This window comes from Aotus nancymaae, unplaced genomic scaffold (genome assembly GCF_030222135.1).
Source record: "Aotus nancymaae isolate 86718 unplaced genomic scaffold, 86718_ANA_hifiasm-v0.15.2.pri h1tg000040l, whole genome shotgun sequence".
Taxonomy (NCBI): Eukaryota; Metazoa; Chordata; class Mammalia; order Primates; family Aotidae; genus Aotus; species Aotus nancymaae.
Genome location: NW_026988454.1, coordinates 32,607,562 through 32,624,688, shown reverse-complemented (window position 1 = coordinate 32,624,688; position 17,127 = coordinate 32,607,562). Strand labels below are relative to the sequence as shown.

Genomic DNA, 17,127 nt, shown 5'->3' with positions numbered 1-17,127 from the left:
CTACCACTCCCAAAAGATTACAATCTAGTGAGGAACTCAGATATGTAAAGGAGAAACAAGACTATCCAGCTTAACTTATTCTTTCCTTGAAAGAATATAAAATCCTTAGAATAATAAATTATGTATTCTATGTATTTCCTCTCTCTCCCTCGATGGAAAAATCCTGTAATAGAATTAAATGGCACTCAAGAATAAGGACAAAAAGGGCAATTATGATTCTGATAACCCAATCCTAATTCAGAAGGAAAAAAGACATACATGAAGATTTTTGAGACTGAATCAGAATTCAAAATTATTTTAACAGGCTAAAGTTACTCATGATAAAAATTAAATTTTCATTCATCCAATCATTCAATTAATGTATACTGAATGCCTACTATGTCTTAGAGAAGGAGTCCTTTCCTTCACTGACTTTGAAATCTATAAAATCCAGAAATTGAACTAGGTGATGATTAACATTCTTCCCAACCAAAACCCATGATACCTCACTAATTTAGATAATATTGTAAGGGAAAAAAATAAGGCTCCTGAGTTTGTGTTTCTTAAAAAATATAATTTTGGAAAAGGGAGAAAACAAGGGGAAAAAAAGTATATAAAAATCTATTGTTTATAGCAAAAATCTGTTGTTTATATTTGATAACAATGTTTCTTTATCAATTTGGCAGACAAAATACATATAATTTATAAGTAACAGCTTTATTGAACAATTGAAAATTCTGAAAAATTTTAGAACTTAAAAATTAATAGCAACTCACTTCCCTTGTCTTTAAGAACTCCTGGAAGGATTCTAGAGACTGTGATGAGAACAAACACGAGCTACCAAGGTATGGTGATTTCCATTTTCACAAGATATTTGAAATTCCAGGTGTGTTTCATATCATCTGTCTTTGCCACAATGATCCAATTCATTCAATATGAAAATTCAAAAGAGTTTAAAAATATTTCAGTCATTAAAAAATTTAACTAATGATTCCATGATTTGCTGACTCACTCTGATGTCTGGTTACCTGTGCCACATAGTAGTATAAGAATTCCCTATCTGACAGTGCTAGGTTTCACTAAATCAGATTTTTTTATGTTAAAGTAGCTATAAAATATTTATGTGAGAAAATTGACAGTGAGGTAGGATAAGTAATACACATACATAAGGCCAGAATCAAGCCTAATTTCTCCTTTTGTCTCTTTGTACTATGTTATAGTGAGGATATATGATACTTCAATGCTAATGACATATTATACAAAATTGAAAGTCTCTTTCTTACAGGCTAATAGAAGACAATACGTGAGGTTGGGGGTGGACATGGGGGCAGGGGTGAGGGAGGTACTCAAAGTCTTACCCAGGCACTTCAAATCCCATAGTTTGCTTCTTTCCAGATACAGTCATTTTAGCAACTTTCGGCACAATTTCAGATTCACTTCGCGATGACTGGGAATCTACTGGTTTTCCTAATTAAGGAGTAAAATATAAAAGGCCAATTAATTAATTTCTTTAGTAATATACAGAAATCTATTACATATTATTTTAAATTATAGATTATAATTTTCACAGAATTCATGTCTTTATAAACGTACTATCTTTTCTCTAAAAAAATTTAGTGAGATATTAATGCTGAAAGAAATTCTGTCACTTTAATCTAGGAAATCCCCTATTGTCAGGACTCTCCTATGCTTAACCTCCACCAAATCTCTTCCTAATTTTGAACTGACTGTTAAGTTTCATTATGAAGAGGTCACAAGGTAGTTTCTACACGGAGCCTTGTTCTGACATTATACCTAGGCCCTATATCTCGCTTTCCTACCACGCCCTTTCACAATACTAAAATTGTTTGGTCAGTTAGCAGATGGCTAAACTATTTTTAATCCTGTGAGATTTATGAACTGATGAACAAGTTGAGAGTCTGCTGAATTACGCTGGAATATTGTATATATTTTACTTGAACACAACACTAGACTTACTAAAATACTGATATCTACAAGGAACCTGGGGAAAGAGGTTAATGTAGAAAAAATAAATTAAGAACATGAGGGAATTAGTCAGGCATGGTGGCAAGTGCCTATAGTCCCAGCTACTTGAGAGGCTAAGGTGGAAGGTGGTTTGAGCCCAGGAGTTTAAGGTTGTAGTGAGCTACAATCACACCACTGCACTCCAGCCTGGTTGACAAAGCAAGAGGCCATCTCTTAAAAAAAAAAAAAAAAACAAGGAGGAGAATAAATTATGAGCTAGATCAAATTTTTTTTTTGCATTTGATCCCTACATAATTCATTCAACTTTTAAAAATTTACCTTTATAATTTCAGAAAGAATGCCATCAGGATTGGATCCACATAAAACTATGGAAACTACGTAAGCTACATTGGTAAATACATATACAGAAACCACAAACAATTAAGAAAAGATAAGTTAATGTATAAAAATCATTTAAAATATTTGCTATTTGCTACTACGTACCAGGCACTATGCTGGAAATGTGATGGTGAAGAACAGACATAACACTTGCTCTAAGAGAGATTACATTCTAGTGGGGAAAACATACTAAATGATTTTTTTTAAGTACAATTAAATCTGTTATTAGTGTTATAAAGAATCCATATATGGTGCCATAAGATTTGATGATAGGGCAAATGACTTACAGAGCTTCTCTAGGAAAGTGAGAAATGGAGCTATGATGGGGAAAATGAATCTAAATTATAATAACTAGCACAGAAAGGAGGAGCATTCCAAGCAGAAAGAGAAGCTTGTATAATGGCCCTTTTGTAGAAGGAAGCACAGTTCTTCAGAGGGAATGAGAGCAGAAGGGGAGCTACATGAAGCTGGAGAGATGGGCAGGGCCAGCCAGTACAGGACCTTTAGGCCATACCAAAGATCCTAATGCTTATTCTAACAAAGACGGAAGTTACCAAAATGAGATAAGCAAAAGTGAGGGGAAGTGGGAAGAGAGAAGAGAGGATGAAGTAAAGGGACATCTGAAAATAAACAGTTTAGGGATGTGAGAATTTTGAGATTGAGACATATTAGGAATTTGGACCTAACAGTTGAGATTTCCAAATGACAATGAACGTCAAATGGGCAGTTGAACATGTTGGTCAACCTCAAAGGAGAGGTCTGAGCTGCATCAGCACATAATCAGTAATTGAACACATAGACACAAGCAAGAGCATCAAGAAAGAGAGCACAGAGTAAGAAGAGAAGTGGTCCTAGGAAGCCTTGAAAGAACTCTAGCACTTAATGCCAAGATAGTGGACAATATGCCTTACAAAAAGGTGAAGGAGAGCCAGGGAGGGTGGTACCAAGGAAGCTAAGGGAAGACAGTGTTTGATGGAGTTGGCATCACTAGGATCTGGGGCTCTGGACCAGTCAACTGAATGAAGACCAAAAACATTCACTGGTGACATGATCACTTTTGATAAAAGTCATTGGTAGAGTTAGCAAGAACAGCTGAAAATAGTGAGAAAAGTAAAAGCCAAACTAGGCTAAAAAATATAAGGTGAGAAAATGAAGGCATGTTCACTACTTCTCATCTGTAATTTCAAAATCCAAAAGCTTTCAAATATTAAACTTTTGGGTTTTATTTTAATTACTCACTTGGAAGCAAAATCTGACATGGATGACATAAGGCTATTTATCTGTAGCACTTATTAATCCTACTTCAAGTGAGAAGCCACACACCTCAGGGCAGAAATAGCAATGTGTCTGATTACAGGGAACTGCTCCACAATTCACTGGGGCTATTATACTACAGATGGTATGTACATGTTAATGTTTTTCTAAACACAAAATATTCCAAATTCTGAATCTAATCTGACCCAAGGGCTTTAGGGATTGCATATGTATGAAAATGACTCTTTAAAAAGTTTGTCTGGAAAGGGAATAATATGGCAGAATAGCAGTAGAAGGGGGATATGGGATCAAGCTGATGGAAAAGATTAAATGGAAAAGATTTAGTTGAATATATTATGAAGATATGAGGTCATCAATATTTTAGAGTTTCTGAGAAGGTAGAATGAGATGGAATCCAAAGTACAGGTAGAAACTAAACTGAGACAGGAGAAACACTCTTTTATTGCAATAGAAGGCAGATTTGCATGTTTAGGAACTGGAAAATGAAAATTCCTAATAGATGACTTCTATTTTCTACATAATACAGCACCCAAGGAAAGTAAAAAGATTCGTGAAGTAAATAAGGTTTTCAAAAACTGCTTCGCAAAAAGAGAGTAAGCTGAACATTTAAAAAATTAGAGGAATTGCTAGACAGTATTGAGGTCCCAATTAAGATCTGTGATAATGAATTTATAGTGGAATTAATCTGCCTTTGTGTGACTTTCTCTAGCAATGTTCAGCCATCCACGAAAAGGCACAGAGAAGACATTAACTGCTTCCTTAAGAGTTAAGGATGTATCACACAGGTATAAGAAGAAATGATGTGGCACTGAAATTACAAGTAATGAAATCTAAGCTGATTTTTAAAAATAAATAAAATTGACAAAGGAAGAGTCCTGATGCACTAGGAGAAAGTAGAGGGGTCTGTAAGTAGAGAAAGAAAAGAAATCTTTAAATTACTGATGAGAGGTGAAGAGCGCTGGAAATAAGGTAGTCAAAGAACTGAAAAGCCAGTGTTGGACTTGGTGGTGTTTTTCCACACACATGGATCAATGAGCTGTGATCATGAAGAGCTCAAGGGGAGAAGAAAAGAGTAAGCCAGCTGCCAAACTCTCCAATGAGTAAGGAGAAGTGACCATGAGGCTGTTCACTAGATGACAGCAGCAAGGACTAACAGAAGGCTGGCTCCGCTAAAGACAACAACTTCAAAAGAATAGAAACCAAGGGGGAAATGGATGAAAGAATAATGATGGGAAGAAGGAAAGAAAACAAAGTTATCTTCCAGAGCCTGAGGTTTAAGCAGCTATAAATGAAGTAAAGCAAGAAGTAGGAAAAAAAAAAAACAACACTAGGAAAAGAGATTGAGAATTACAGAAGGATTGGCTTTGCATGAAAAAGCAGTTCCTGGAGTTACAGCAAAAGCGGAGAGGAGATAAGGAAGGAGGATACTTAAGAGCATTATGATGATGACGATGATAGGGTGTGGGTATGGGCATGCGTGTGTGTGTGTGTGTGTGTGTGAGAGACAGAGAGAGAGAGGAAGGGGAAGACACCCTGTGTGTGTGTGTGTGTGTGTGTGTGTGTGTGTGTGTGTGTCTGTGTGTGAGAGAGAGAGAGAGAGAGAGAGAGAGGAAGGGGAAGACACCCTGACTGATTAAAACAAGGAAAAGTGGCATGGGGGATTCTGGCCTCTGTCATAAGAAGAAAAGAAGAGGGAAAAAAAACATAGAGCATGAAAATGTCTCAATCCAGCCTTTACCATACTAATTCCAACTTCCCACTACAGTTCATCTTAATATCTTCCAACCATTTTGCACTTAAAAAATTTATTGTCCCACTTAACACATTTAGTACACTGAAATACTGAAATTTTGACTTTTAAAAAAGTAGGTGGGACATACAAGGTCATAAAAGGTCCCTAAGCCACAAAAAATCACAATGTGATCCTGTAATATTTCTGGGGATGCAATAAATATATTACTTTTCTTTTTTGTGATGTTTTTCTATAGAACATCAAACTTGTGATGTAACATTTTAAAAATGTGGTTATTTAAGTGAAAGTAGAGGAAAGGGAAGTCTGATATGGATTTGAATACTTCCCCATTAAAGCAGTGGTTCTTAAACTTTTACTTTCAGGCAGGTACCCCTTTTAAAAGCTAATAAAAACTATGGGGCATTCTTCATCAAAAAATATACGATACATATAAAATTTTACATGCTATTTCAAGTAGATCAATAAGTCCAACTCTAGAACCCTTCCTTTGAGAGATAACCATTGGCTAAGGCTATTTTGGAAATACATTAATTTAAGTTAATGATGTTATCCACAGTCTAGGACAAACATGTACATCCAGTAAATTATCCACTGAGCTGTTCTTAACAGCAAGGTGATATACTTCCACTTACCCAATCATATTACAAAGTCCCCCTCATGACTAGCACCATTCTGGAAGGCAGACAAACTCTACTGACATAGGTCAGAAAGGAACTCATAACTAAAAAACCAGTCACAGATCAATAAGAGATACATATATATAATTATTCAAATCCATCATATTTTTGAAAATGTAAAATGTTTACTGTGTTCTCCCATCTTCCCCAAACAACTGGAAATTCATTCACCATTTAACAATCCCAAGAAATTGAACACTAAGTCTTCAGTAAGTCCCAAAATATGACAGTAAGAAATGAGTACTGGATAAAAAGAAGGAAGCTTCCATTCTGGTCCCTGCCCTACCACTAATTAGCTGTTACCTTATGGCTTAAGTAGTTCATCTAATTTCACTAGCTTCAGTTTCCTCTAAACTCATCTATGAAATATGTAAAATTTCCACTTCACATAGTGAAGTGAATTAAATCACTAGGATGTCCTTTAAATCAACTAGCCCACTGTGAGATAAAAGTAAAATGCGCTATTCCAAAGAAAGATTATCAATGTCCTCCCCCAAGCCTCACAAGACCCACCCACCAAATCATGGTCACCCAAAAGATATGCATTTTAAAAACTCATACATTCATGATTAGTGTCCAGTCTCTAGAATAGAGAAGAACTGATCATCTGTATTAGGTATATTTTTTTATTCAGATAGAAATAATAGCTACACAGCTGAAGGGCTACTCAACTGATCAAGTCTAATCTTATAGACGAAGAAACAAAGGACAAATAAGTGGCTTCACCTTAGTGGCAGAGTTTGCACTTAAACCAAATTACCCTGCAGCGTGTCCAGTTGACCTCTCTCATACCCCAGCTATCTCTGCAGCAAAGCGTAATTAGAAACCACATCCTCTGTCTCTAGTGTTTACCCCTTGAGAAGCTGCTTTCCCCAGGGCTCTCCTGGTTCCTTCCTGGGGCTAAGATCTAAATAGAGTCTAGGTTTTCTCTTGAACATGAAATGATGTAGGTCTCTTGTCCTGAAGATTTTTTTTTCAATGTATATTCATTTGTGAAGGATGCAAACCCAGATCTCTCTCACATCACACAACTGATTCAGACTCACTGAATTTAACAAAACCTTCAGCTTGCATATCCCCAATTTATGCTCTTCTGATTCATTCCTTTGGTCTTTAAGCATGCTCATTAACAGAATACTAGCTGTCAGGGGGCAGGAAGTGCCTTATACACATTCACACAGTCCACAGCACATGACACAGTGCTCTGCCCATAATAAGCCACCAATAAAATACAGTTTAATGATTAATCCCTAAGAGTTTAAATCGTGAGACTACAAGGTGACCTCTATTGTCTTTACAAGTTATCTTAGACAGCAATAACCTCCTCAGTTTACTCTCTTTACTCACTCCTTGCATTTAATACCAGCTACCTCCCAAAGTTGAGATAAAAATTCTAGAAAGCCAACTTGGCACTCTCATATGCACTTCAGCCAGGTGCTTTACATGGTCTTTTACCTTTACATAACCACGCAGAATAGGTATAATTACTCCTACATTTCTTTAGAGAAACTGTGGTTCAGACAGGCTTATCTGCCAGAGGTCATACAACTGTGGCCTGTGACATAAATTAAAAAAAAAAAAAAAGATATGAATTACATGGTACTATTATCAAAAAGTGTGTTCTACACTATTCTGAGAGACAAGTCATAGAAGGTGTTGAGCTGAGCTATAGAGCTAATAAGCAAGAGAAATTCAAAATACGTACCTGAGTAAATGTGGAAGGCTTAACAAATGAAATGAAATTTGACTTGACTGAAACGTAATAAAGAGGAGGCAAAAATAATATGAGAAAATGAATATGAAGTGGTCAGTGGGGCAAAAATTCTAAATGTGGGCACTCACCAATAAACTTTTAAAGACTATATGATTGAAGTTTTGAAAACCAGCTTTAAAAAAAAAATCTTTTGTAGATTTATGTTCATGGACTCCTTTCCTCATTAAAATAAGTAGAAAGTAAAACAGAAGTAGTATTAAATATTCTTAGGAAGGATAATTAGTAAAACTGTCTGGAAATGAGGAAGGCAAAATTAAGATTATGGAAGAGAAAAACCATAGAAATTTCTATGTGATTTCTCCATAAAATATGCTGCTGTGTCTCATCATTCTAAAATTCCTTACTTTTTCCAAGCCATTAATAAGGTATTCCCTAAGATTTGGCTCTAGGATCCTATTTACATTTACACATACCATCTATACGCAAGGACAACCAATCCTAATAGTCTACTATGGCTAGAAATCGAAGGTTCAGTTCTTCAGACAATTCACAGAACTTGAGCCTTGACCTAGTCATCAGATATTTCAGAGACTGAGTTTACCCCATCCGAAAAACGTACCACCTACCTCACAATGATATAATACATATTACATACATAAAAGCATTTAAGAAATTTTCAAACAAAATTTAAAAAGCAGACCTTTATTCTATAAAATTATTTTGTTTCTATAATATCCCTGGAAGAAAACTCTTAAAAGTAATTGCTGAAGTTTGTTATCAGTATATGTTTACTGATATTTTTTGAGTTTACTGGATATTTCTGCACCCATTAACCACTTTCAGGTTTTTTTTTTTTTTTTTTTTTGAGACGGAGTCTCAATTTGTCACCCAGGCTAGAGTGCAATGGCATGATCTCAGCTCACTATGACTCTTTGCCTCCTAAGTTCAAGAGATTCTCCTGCCTCAGCCTCCTGAGTAGCAGGGATTACACGTATGCACCACCACACCTGGCTCATTTTTGTATTTTTAATAGAGACAGGGTTTCACCACATTGGTCAGGCTGTTCTCAAACTCCTGACCTCATGATCCACCTAACTCGGGCTCCCAAAGTGCTGGGATTACAGGCGTGAGCCATCACATCTGGTCATCACTTTTAGTTTTAGAATGATTTTAGGTGATAATAGGATCAAGAAGTACAATAAATATGTATCTAGTCATAGATAAATAGTATCACAAAGTACCTTACCTTGGCTTGAACCCTGTGTTTTTCATTTGCTTAAGTGTCATGCAGATAAGTGTCAAGGGTACAAAACAAATTAAAAATGTTCTGGTAAAACAAATCCAGTGGGACTATTTGGGGGAAAAAATGCCAAGTTGATGCTGAAGGTCATCTGGAAGAGTAAATGTGAAAGAATGACCAATAAAATAAACTAAGACTAATGATGGGGGAGGTGAACTACCAGATTATCAAGATACCAAATATCTAATTCAATGAATTAGAATAGGGCATCTGCAAATAATCCGATTAGTAGAAATATATTTACATGAATGTTATATGTAGGAATTAACAGGGATTAAGCATATGGAAAAATATATAGAAATTTATATATTATATGTAGTTATAAATAGAAATTCAGTATATGCAGAAGTGTTTCAAATCAATGGGAAAGGATGAGTTATTCAACATGTTATACTGGAAACATTGGCAATTCATTTGGAGAAAAAGTCCTCTCATATATATAGTATATCATATGTAAATTCCTTATTGATTAGTAATATGAACATAAAGCAAAGAGAAAAACAAAAAAATATGTATAATTACTTCAGGTAAGACAGATGTACAAATCCGTTACAAAAATTTCTGCCTAACCAGGTGTGGTGGCTCATGGCTACAATCCCAGCACTTTGGAAGGCCAAGGTGGGAGGATAACTTAAGGCTAGGAGTTCAAAACCAGCCTGTGCAAAAAGTAAGGCCCTGTCTCCACACACAAAAAAATTTTTTAATTAGCTGTGTGTAGTGGCATGCACCTGTAGTCCCAGTTACTCAAGAGGTTGACATGGGAGGATCGATTGAGCCCAGGAGTTTGAGGCTGCTGTGAGCTATGATTGTGCCAATGAACTCTAGCCTGAACAACAGAGTGAGACATTGTCTCTTCAAAAAAGGTTCTCCCTGATTAAAGATACTACAAGTAAGCATAAAATATGTGGGGAAAATACATGCAAGGGGTTAGTCAATAAATACAATAAAGAGTTCCTGGCTGGGCATGGCGGCTCACGCCTGTAATCTCAGCATTTAGGAAGGCCAAGGCAGGTAGGGAGGTCAGGAGTCTGAGACCAGTCTGGCCAATATGGTAAAACCCCGTCTCTAACAAAAAATACAAAAATTAGCCAGTCATGGTGGCATGTATCTGTAATCCCAGCTACTTTGGAGGCTGAGGCAGGAGAATAGCTTGAACCCAGGAGGTGGAGGTTGCAGTGAGCCGAGATCGCGAGACTGAACTCCAGCCTGGGCAACAAGTGTGAAACTCAGTCTCAAAAAAAAAAAAAAAAAGTTCTGAAAAGCTGGTGAGAAAAAACTCCTCAGAAAAAGAGGTGAGCAAAGATGGACTAGGTCAATAAACACAAGTCAAAGGTATGGCAGAGGAAAGGGAAAAACAAACGTTGCTATGTACACCATACTTCTGAGAATATGGTCTACAGAAACATTAACACTAACGTGCAACAATATATGAATGAGATTGTTCACTGTGGTACCACAGGTAATGACAAAAAATTGTAGATGTATATAAGGGAATGACTATGATATATCTAAACAATGGAATAGTATGCTATACATATAGAAGACCTACATGTATGAAAAGATAGCTATGACACATGAAGTAGAAAAAAACCCTGCAATATAATATAGCAATGGTCCTATATCACTATGTGATTGGCATTAAAAGTGCATAACTTTTTAAAGTGATTACTTCTAGGGAGTGATAGCAGGAAAGAGAGGAGTTGACTTTCAATTCAAACTTATATACTTCTATGCTCCAATAACTATATATCATTTTTATAATAAGAATGGCTCCTGCCTGTAGTGACTGATATGGTATCTCTGCTTTCTATCTCCAGCTTCTCAAATTATGTTCTACTTCTGTTCACTAGCGTTTTCATCATCTCACCTGCTAAAATATACTCTCTAGCTCTGTACAGAAATATCTACTTGTACATTTAGTCTTTTGCAACATGGCTCCAATTTACCCTTCAAGATCCATCTCTTCCTTCCAACTCCCATAAACAGACTGAGAACCTCTGACATAAACACTTTTGTTTTCTCACATGCATGGCCATGGCTCATCAATTTCCATGTTTCATGCAAAAACCACTAGTTTCATGAAAATTATACTTTAATTTTATTGCACTAAGATTTGTGATTATAAATAGAAGGAAGTCATAGCTTCTTGGTCATGAATGAATCACAGAGACCAACTTCACCAATGTATGATCAAAGACTCTCAGACTCATTCCACAAAGATTTTTGAAAGTCTCTGAGGTAATTACCAACAGAATGAAGTACCAATAAGGTTACGTGCATATTTTCATGCTATCACAGGAGAATCCCAACAACCATTCCACACCAAATGCCTCCAATTCACCAGTCAGTTAGGTTAGTAGATAAGACATGGACTCTGCTGCAATACAACCTGAGTCTGAAGCCAGGCCTTGCCAACCGTATGACCTCAAGTGAATCATTCAACTTTTCTCTATGCCTAGTTTCCTCATCTGTAAAATAATAGTATCTGCCTAACAGGGATGGTAGAAGAATTGAGAATTAAATGAGCTAATACATGTAAAGCACTTAGAGAAAAGACTGGCACATATGAAATACCTAATCACACAACTAACAGAAAGCACACAGTCTGTGGGTCTCTGATAATCACCAAAATATCAACTTTTTCTTTTTCTCATGTCATACTAGGAAACTTACAGACACAAATTACTCTCTGGCTATCACATATTCATTCATGATGAGAAAGTGAGAAATGCCAACTGTGTGACACTGCGCTAGGTACTGAAATAAACAGATCCAAGAACATGGTGAGATATAAGGTCAGAAAAGCAGGTATCTCATTTAGGACCATGTGTAACATTTAAGGCACTTGATGTTGGGACATAAGAGCCACTGAAGGAATAAGCACTGGAGGTACATATCATAGCTTTAAAACTTACTCTGACCCCAGAATGGAAAACGGATTGTGGAGGCAAGACACTAAAAGGAAAGCAGACAGAAGACTGTTGGACAAATACATGTAAGAAATTCTATTAATTGATCTAAGATAAGACCAATGGAGATAGAGAAAGGAATATTTAAAAGATATTACAGTTAGTCCTTTATATCCTCGGGTTCTACATCCATGGATTCAACCAAACAAAAATTGAAAATATTTGAAAAAATTTAAAAATACAGTATTTAACTACTATTTACATAGTATTTGGTATCTATGTTACTTATAATCAAGATTCCTTTTCATGTAATGGTAATAAAAAAGTTATATAGAGATAATTTAAAAGTATACAGGAAGATATGCACAGGCTATATGTAAATACAATGACATATTATATCGGGGATTTAAGTATCAGCAGACGCTTCCTGGGGAGGTACCAGAACCGATACCTGAGGACATGAGTGTCAAGTGCACAAGGTAAAATCACGAATCCTTGATATTTGAATAGAAGAGATGAAAGAAAGGACGGTCTTCAGATTTTCTGCCAAGAAAGAAAGGATAGATGGTGATGCCACGAACAAACCTTCCAGGAAATAAGAGAAGTCTGCTGGTCAGAATCTTGTTTCTCTTATTCCTTTCATTCAGTACAAAATTACAACAGTTCATAGAGGAACTCTGCTTCCTCTTCCTAAGTAGATAGAAACTGTCAGCAAAAATTTTATTTTATTAAAGACTGCCCAGATACCAACTTGGATCTTTAGAGTTTTTCAGGTTAAATGATAGCATGTTCTTCGCAATGAAGACACAAAGATGAGTGACAGACTCTGTGTTCCGATAGCTTTCATTCTAACAGATATCATGAACAGCAAGATAGACATGATGAAGAAAAAAGAGACAGAGAAATTAAGATAAGTTTCTAGGCGACCACAAGCACTATGACTGCAGCTGAACAAGTACTATAGCACTGGAAATGAGTAAGCGGGAACAGACATGAGAGTCATTAATAGAACATGAAGATTAATTAAATCTTAGGAAGGTAAAACATAGAAACCTAAATGACTACTGTGACTCTAACCTACGCACTGTTCATGAATATAGACACAGTTGGTCAGAGATTCCTTCAAGACATACAGGTAGAGGCCAGGTGCAGTGGCTCACGCCTGTTATCCCCCTACTTTGGGAAACAGAAGTAGGCAGACCACCTGAGCCCAGGAGTTCAAGACCAGCCTGGGCAACATGGAGAACTGTCTCTACAAAACAACACAAAAAAATTAGCTGGGTGTAGTCGTACATGCCTGTAGTCCCAGGTAGTCAGAAGGCTGAGGAAGGATAGCTTGAGCCCAGGAGGCAAAGGTTGCAGTGAGCCAAGATCATGCCACTGAACTCCAGCCTGGGCAACACAGCAAGACCATCTCAAAAAAACAACAACCAACTAACCAACCCAAATGCCCATCAATGATAGACTGGACAGGGAAAATGTGGCACATATACACCATGGAATATTATGCAGCCATCAAGAACGATGAGTTCACGTCCTTTGTAGGGACATGGATGAACCTGGAAGCCATCATTCTCAGCAAACTGACACAGGAACACAAAATCAAACACTGCATGTTCTCACTCATAGGCGGGTGTTGAACAATGGGAACACATGGACACAGGGAGGGGAGCACTACACACTGGGGTCTGTTGGGGGGAAATAGGGGAGGGACAGCGAGGGGTGGGAGGTTGGGGAGGGATAGCATGGGGAGAAATGCCACATATAGGTGAAGGGGAGGAAGGCAGCAAATCACACTGCCACGTGTGCACCTATGCAACAATCTTGCATGTTCTTCATATGTACCCCAAAACCTAAAATGCAATTAAAAAAAAAAAGAATATAATGGAAAAAAAAAAAACAAAACAAAAAACAACCCAGACATACAGATAGAAATCCACAGAAAACTGTTGGATAATCAGGTTTACAGAAATCTTGAACAACATTAAAACACACGAAGCAATTCAAGACCTAGATAGCTTACAGAAAAGAATAAGAAGGCAATCAATGAAGGAACTCTAATACTCAATAGAGAGGGAGGCTGAAAACAAGTATTTACCTTCCTCATAGAATCCTTACCTAGAATTGAGAATCACATATCATACAATTTGAGAGCTATACTTTAGAAGTCATTTGGTCCTGTCCATTATTTTACAGATGAAAATTTAAGTGAGTTTCCAAAGTTCACATGGCTGATTAGTGGAGTTTTTACTCTGGTGTTCTCCAGGTTGCTTCCAAGGCACCCTCCCCTTTCCACTCCCTGTCCTCTGAATCTTCTCAGGACCTCACGGAATTGGTGCTCCCAAGGTAACTGAAGCAGAGTGATTTTCAAGTTGAATGTACACAAAAACTGCCAACAAACAAACAAATACACACACACACACTTATTTATTTATTTTGAGGATGGGAACAGAGTCTCGCTCTGTCACCCAGGCTGGAGTGCAGTGGTGCTATCTTGGCTCACTGCAACCTCTACCTCCAGGGTTCAAGCAATTCTCCTGCCTCAGCCTCCCAAGTAGCTGGGACTACAGTTGCACACCACCAGGCCCAACTAATTTTTTGTATTTTAGTATTTGCTCAGGCTGGTTTTGAACTGCTGAGTTCAGGTAATCCACCTGTACTGACCCCCCAAAGTGCTGGGATTACAGGCATGAGCCACTGCACTTGGCATTTTTTTTTTTTTTTTCTGAAACTGAGTCTTGCTCTGTTGCCCAGGCTGGAGTGCAGTGGCACAATCTCAGTTCACTGCAACCTCCACCTCCTGGGTTCAAGCAAATCTCCTGCCTCAGCATCCTGAGTAGCTGGGATTACAGGTGCCTGCCACCATGCCCAGCTAATTTTTTATTTTTCGTAGAGATGGGGTTTCGCCATGTTGGCCAGGCTGGTCTCAAACTCCTGACCTCAGGTGATCTGCCCACCTTGGCCTCCAAAAGTGCTGGAATTACAGGCCTGAGTCACCATACCCAGCCCCTCTAAAAATATTAATGTTTTATCCAAATCACAATTTTGTGAGTTTAAGTGAGGTTAACCATCATTAACATCTACTCAGATACTTCTGAATAAGGGTTAATGTTAAAACCAATTACTCTGATTAGGTTTAATGTTTGTATTTCAGAATGTCCTAATATACATAGTTAAAGCCTAGCAGTTAGATCATTTTCTGCTTAACAGAGAGAAAGTTTCTGTTTAATACAATTTTAACTTCCAATGGAAAATCAGAAGGCTAGGCTAGTCTTCCTTTAATAATGAACACCTGGATACTGTCCTCTTAACATTCTGTGAATGTTGATTTTGGGAGGTGAGAAAGGTATATTTAGGCTCTAAAACACACATCACAACATAATGCCATCAACTTTAGGTCACACATGATAATCTCAAATTGCTAAAAATAATAGCTACAGACCAAAATGATATAATTTGCATATCAAGCCTTTATTGCATATTCTTGTGTAGCATATACTGTTTTCTGTCTGTACTGTAAAATATATAGTGCCTCACCTCTTCAAATAAACTAAGAGCTCCACAAGTTTACTTTTTGATATATTTTACAACACCCAGTCCAGTGCCTGGTACATACTAGGCACTCAAATATTTAATAAAATTCTTTATTTTATGTATGAAAAAAGGAACATACTCTCTAACCCAATGATTCTCAGCTTGGGAGGAACAGGTAGATCAAAATAACAGGGATATCCTTGCTCCTCCCCCTTTTAAAAAGCACTGTCACTAGGAGACACTGATACTGACACGTGTTCTCTCATGTGTCCTTGAACAGAAAAAAAAAAGATTTAGAACTATTTATCTGGTATAAAACTAATTTTATAGATAAAGAAGTCAGGTTCACGTATATTAAACAATTTACCAGTTTAACATTATTTACAATTATAACCACCTATCTAGTGTTGACTAGTTTCAGGTTCCTAACCAAAAAGATGTTTGAAGACCTGCCTCAAATCAGAAAACTAGATGACCTTTTAGGGTTTATGTCCTTATAATCCTAATCGCTCCCCTATACAGATAGATCCTTATTTCTAAATGACATCAAATGCAAGATGTTTGAACACTTTAATTCTATCATTGATATAAAAGAGGGTACTAGTAAATAAAAACTGTTGCCTAGGGATAATGTTCTTAAATGCAATCCAAGCCATCAAGTTAGGTTTCTTTCTTCACATAAAATCCTCAACTGTGAGGAATGTGAGAAATATTACAAGGGACAATTTTTAAAAGTAAACTTGTGGCATTAAATAATTTCAATTTTAATTAGTATCTATAAAGACATGAAAACACTAATGTAGAACACAAGTTTTTGTTTTAAATTAAAAATGCCTTTATAACTTTTAATCAATATTTTGAAAGTATTCTGAATCAAATTGAGATCTAAAAATTTACTCCACATTTAAAAATATATACATAAAGAAAAGGAGGAAAATACAGGATACAGAAATGTATGTACCATATAACCTTAACAAAAATAATAGAAATACAGTTCTATTCCGTTTTTCTATTAAAAAAAAAACTGAAAGAAAATAAGGCAAAACATAAATTATGCTCTCTCTGGGTGAGAAAATCATGAGTGACTTTTCCCTTTTTATGATATTAATATATTACTTTGATATTGTGAAAAGGTTATTTGAAAGATTTCAAAATGGGGAATTTTTAAATATGTATACGGTTTAGAAACAGTCAAAACAAATTCACAAAAGACTTTCAACATGAGACCGATTCACAATTTAAAGTCATTCCGATCAAAATGCCTTAGTGAAAAAAAAAACATTTAAACTTATTTTTTAAAAAAGGGGGAGGGAGGGTTTCCAGGTAAGTACACTTTTTTGCCATCAATTGATATTTTTCCTATAAATGTTTCAATATGCCAGAACATACAGATATACGTAAACACACACAAAAAATTAAGATTTTCAAAATTTCAAAGAAATCAGTGTTAAATTTCCAATGGAAAAAAACACTACTTAAAATATGAAATCATTTCACTGAATCTGACTAAACATTTAAATTCTAGTTAGCAGATGTACATTCAGAAAGTACACCACCTGGGCTATGGAGAATAAACCACTTCCTTCAATAGCACTGCTGCACTGACTGTGATTTATTTGTTA

At 36.4% G+C, this 17,127-nt stretch overlaps 1 protein-coding gene across 7 annotated transcripts in view; it reads right to left on the bottom strand.

Moving 5' to 3' along the window:
* HBS1L (HBS1 like translational GTPase) overlaps positions 1-17,127 on the bottom strand; it is a 94,408-nt gene that overhangs the window by 39,170 nt on the left and 38,111 nt on the right. For all 7 annotated transcript variants that reach the window (XM_064360658.1, XM_064360657.1, XM_064360659.1 and 4 more), the window contains one exon: positions 1,338-1,446. In XM_064360658.1, coding sequence (XP_064216728.1) covers positions 1,338-1,446 — 109 coding nt within the window. The remainder of the gene's footprint in view (positions 1-1,337; positions 1,447-17,127) is intronic.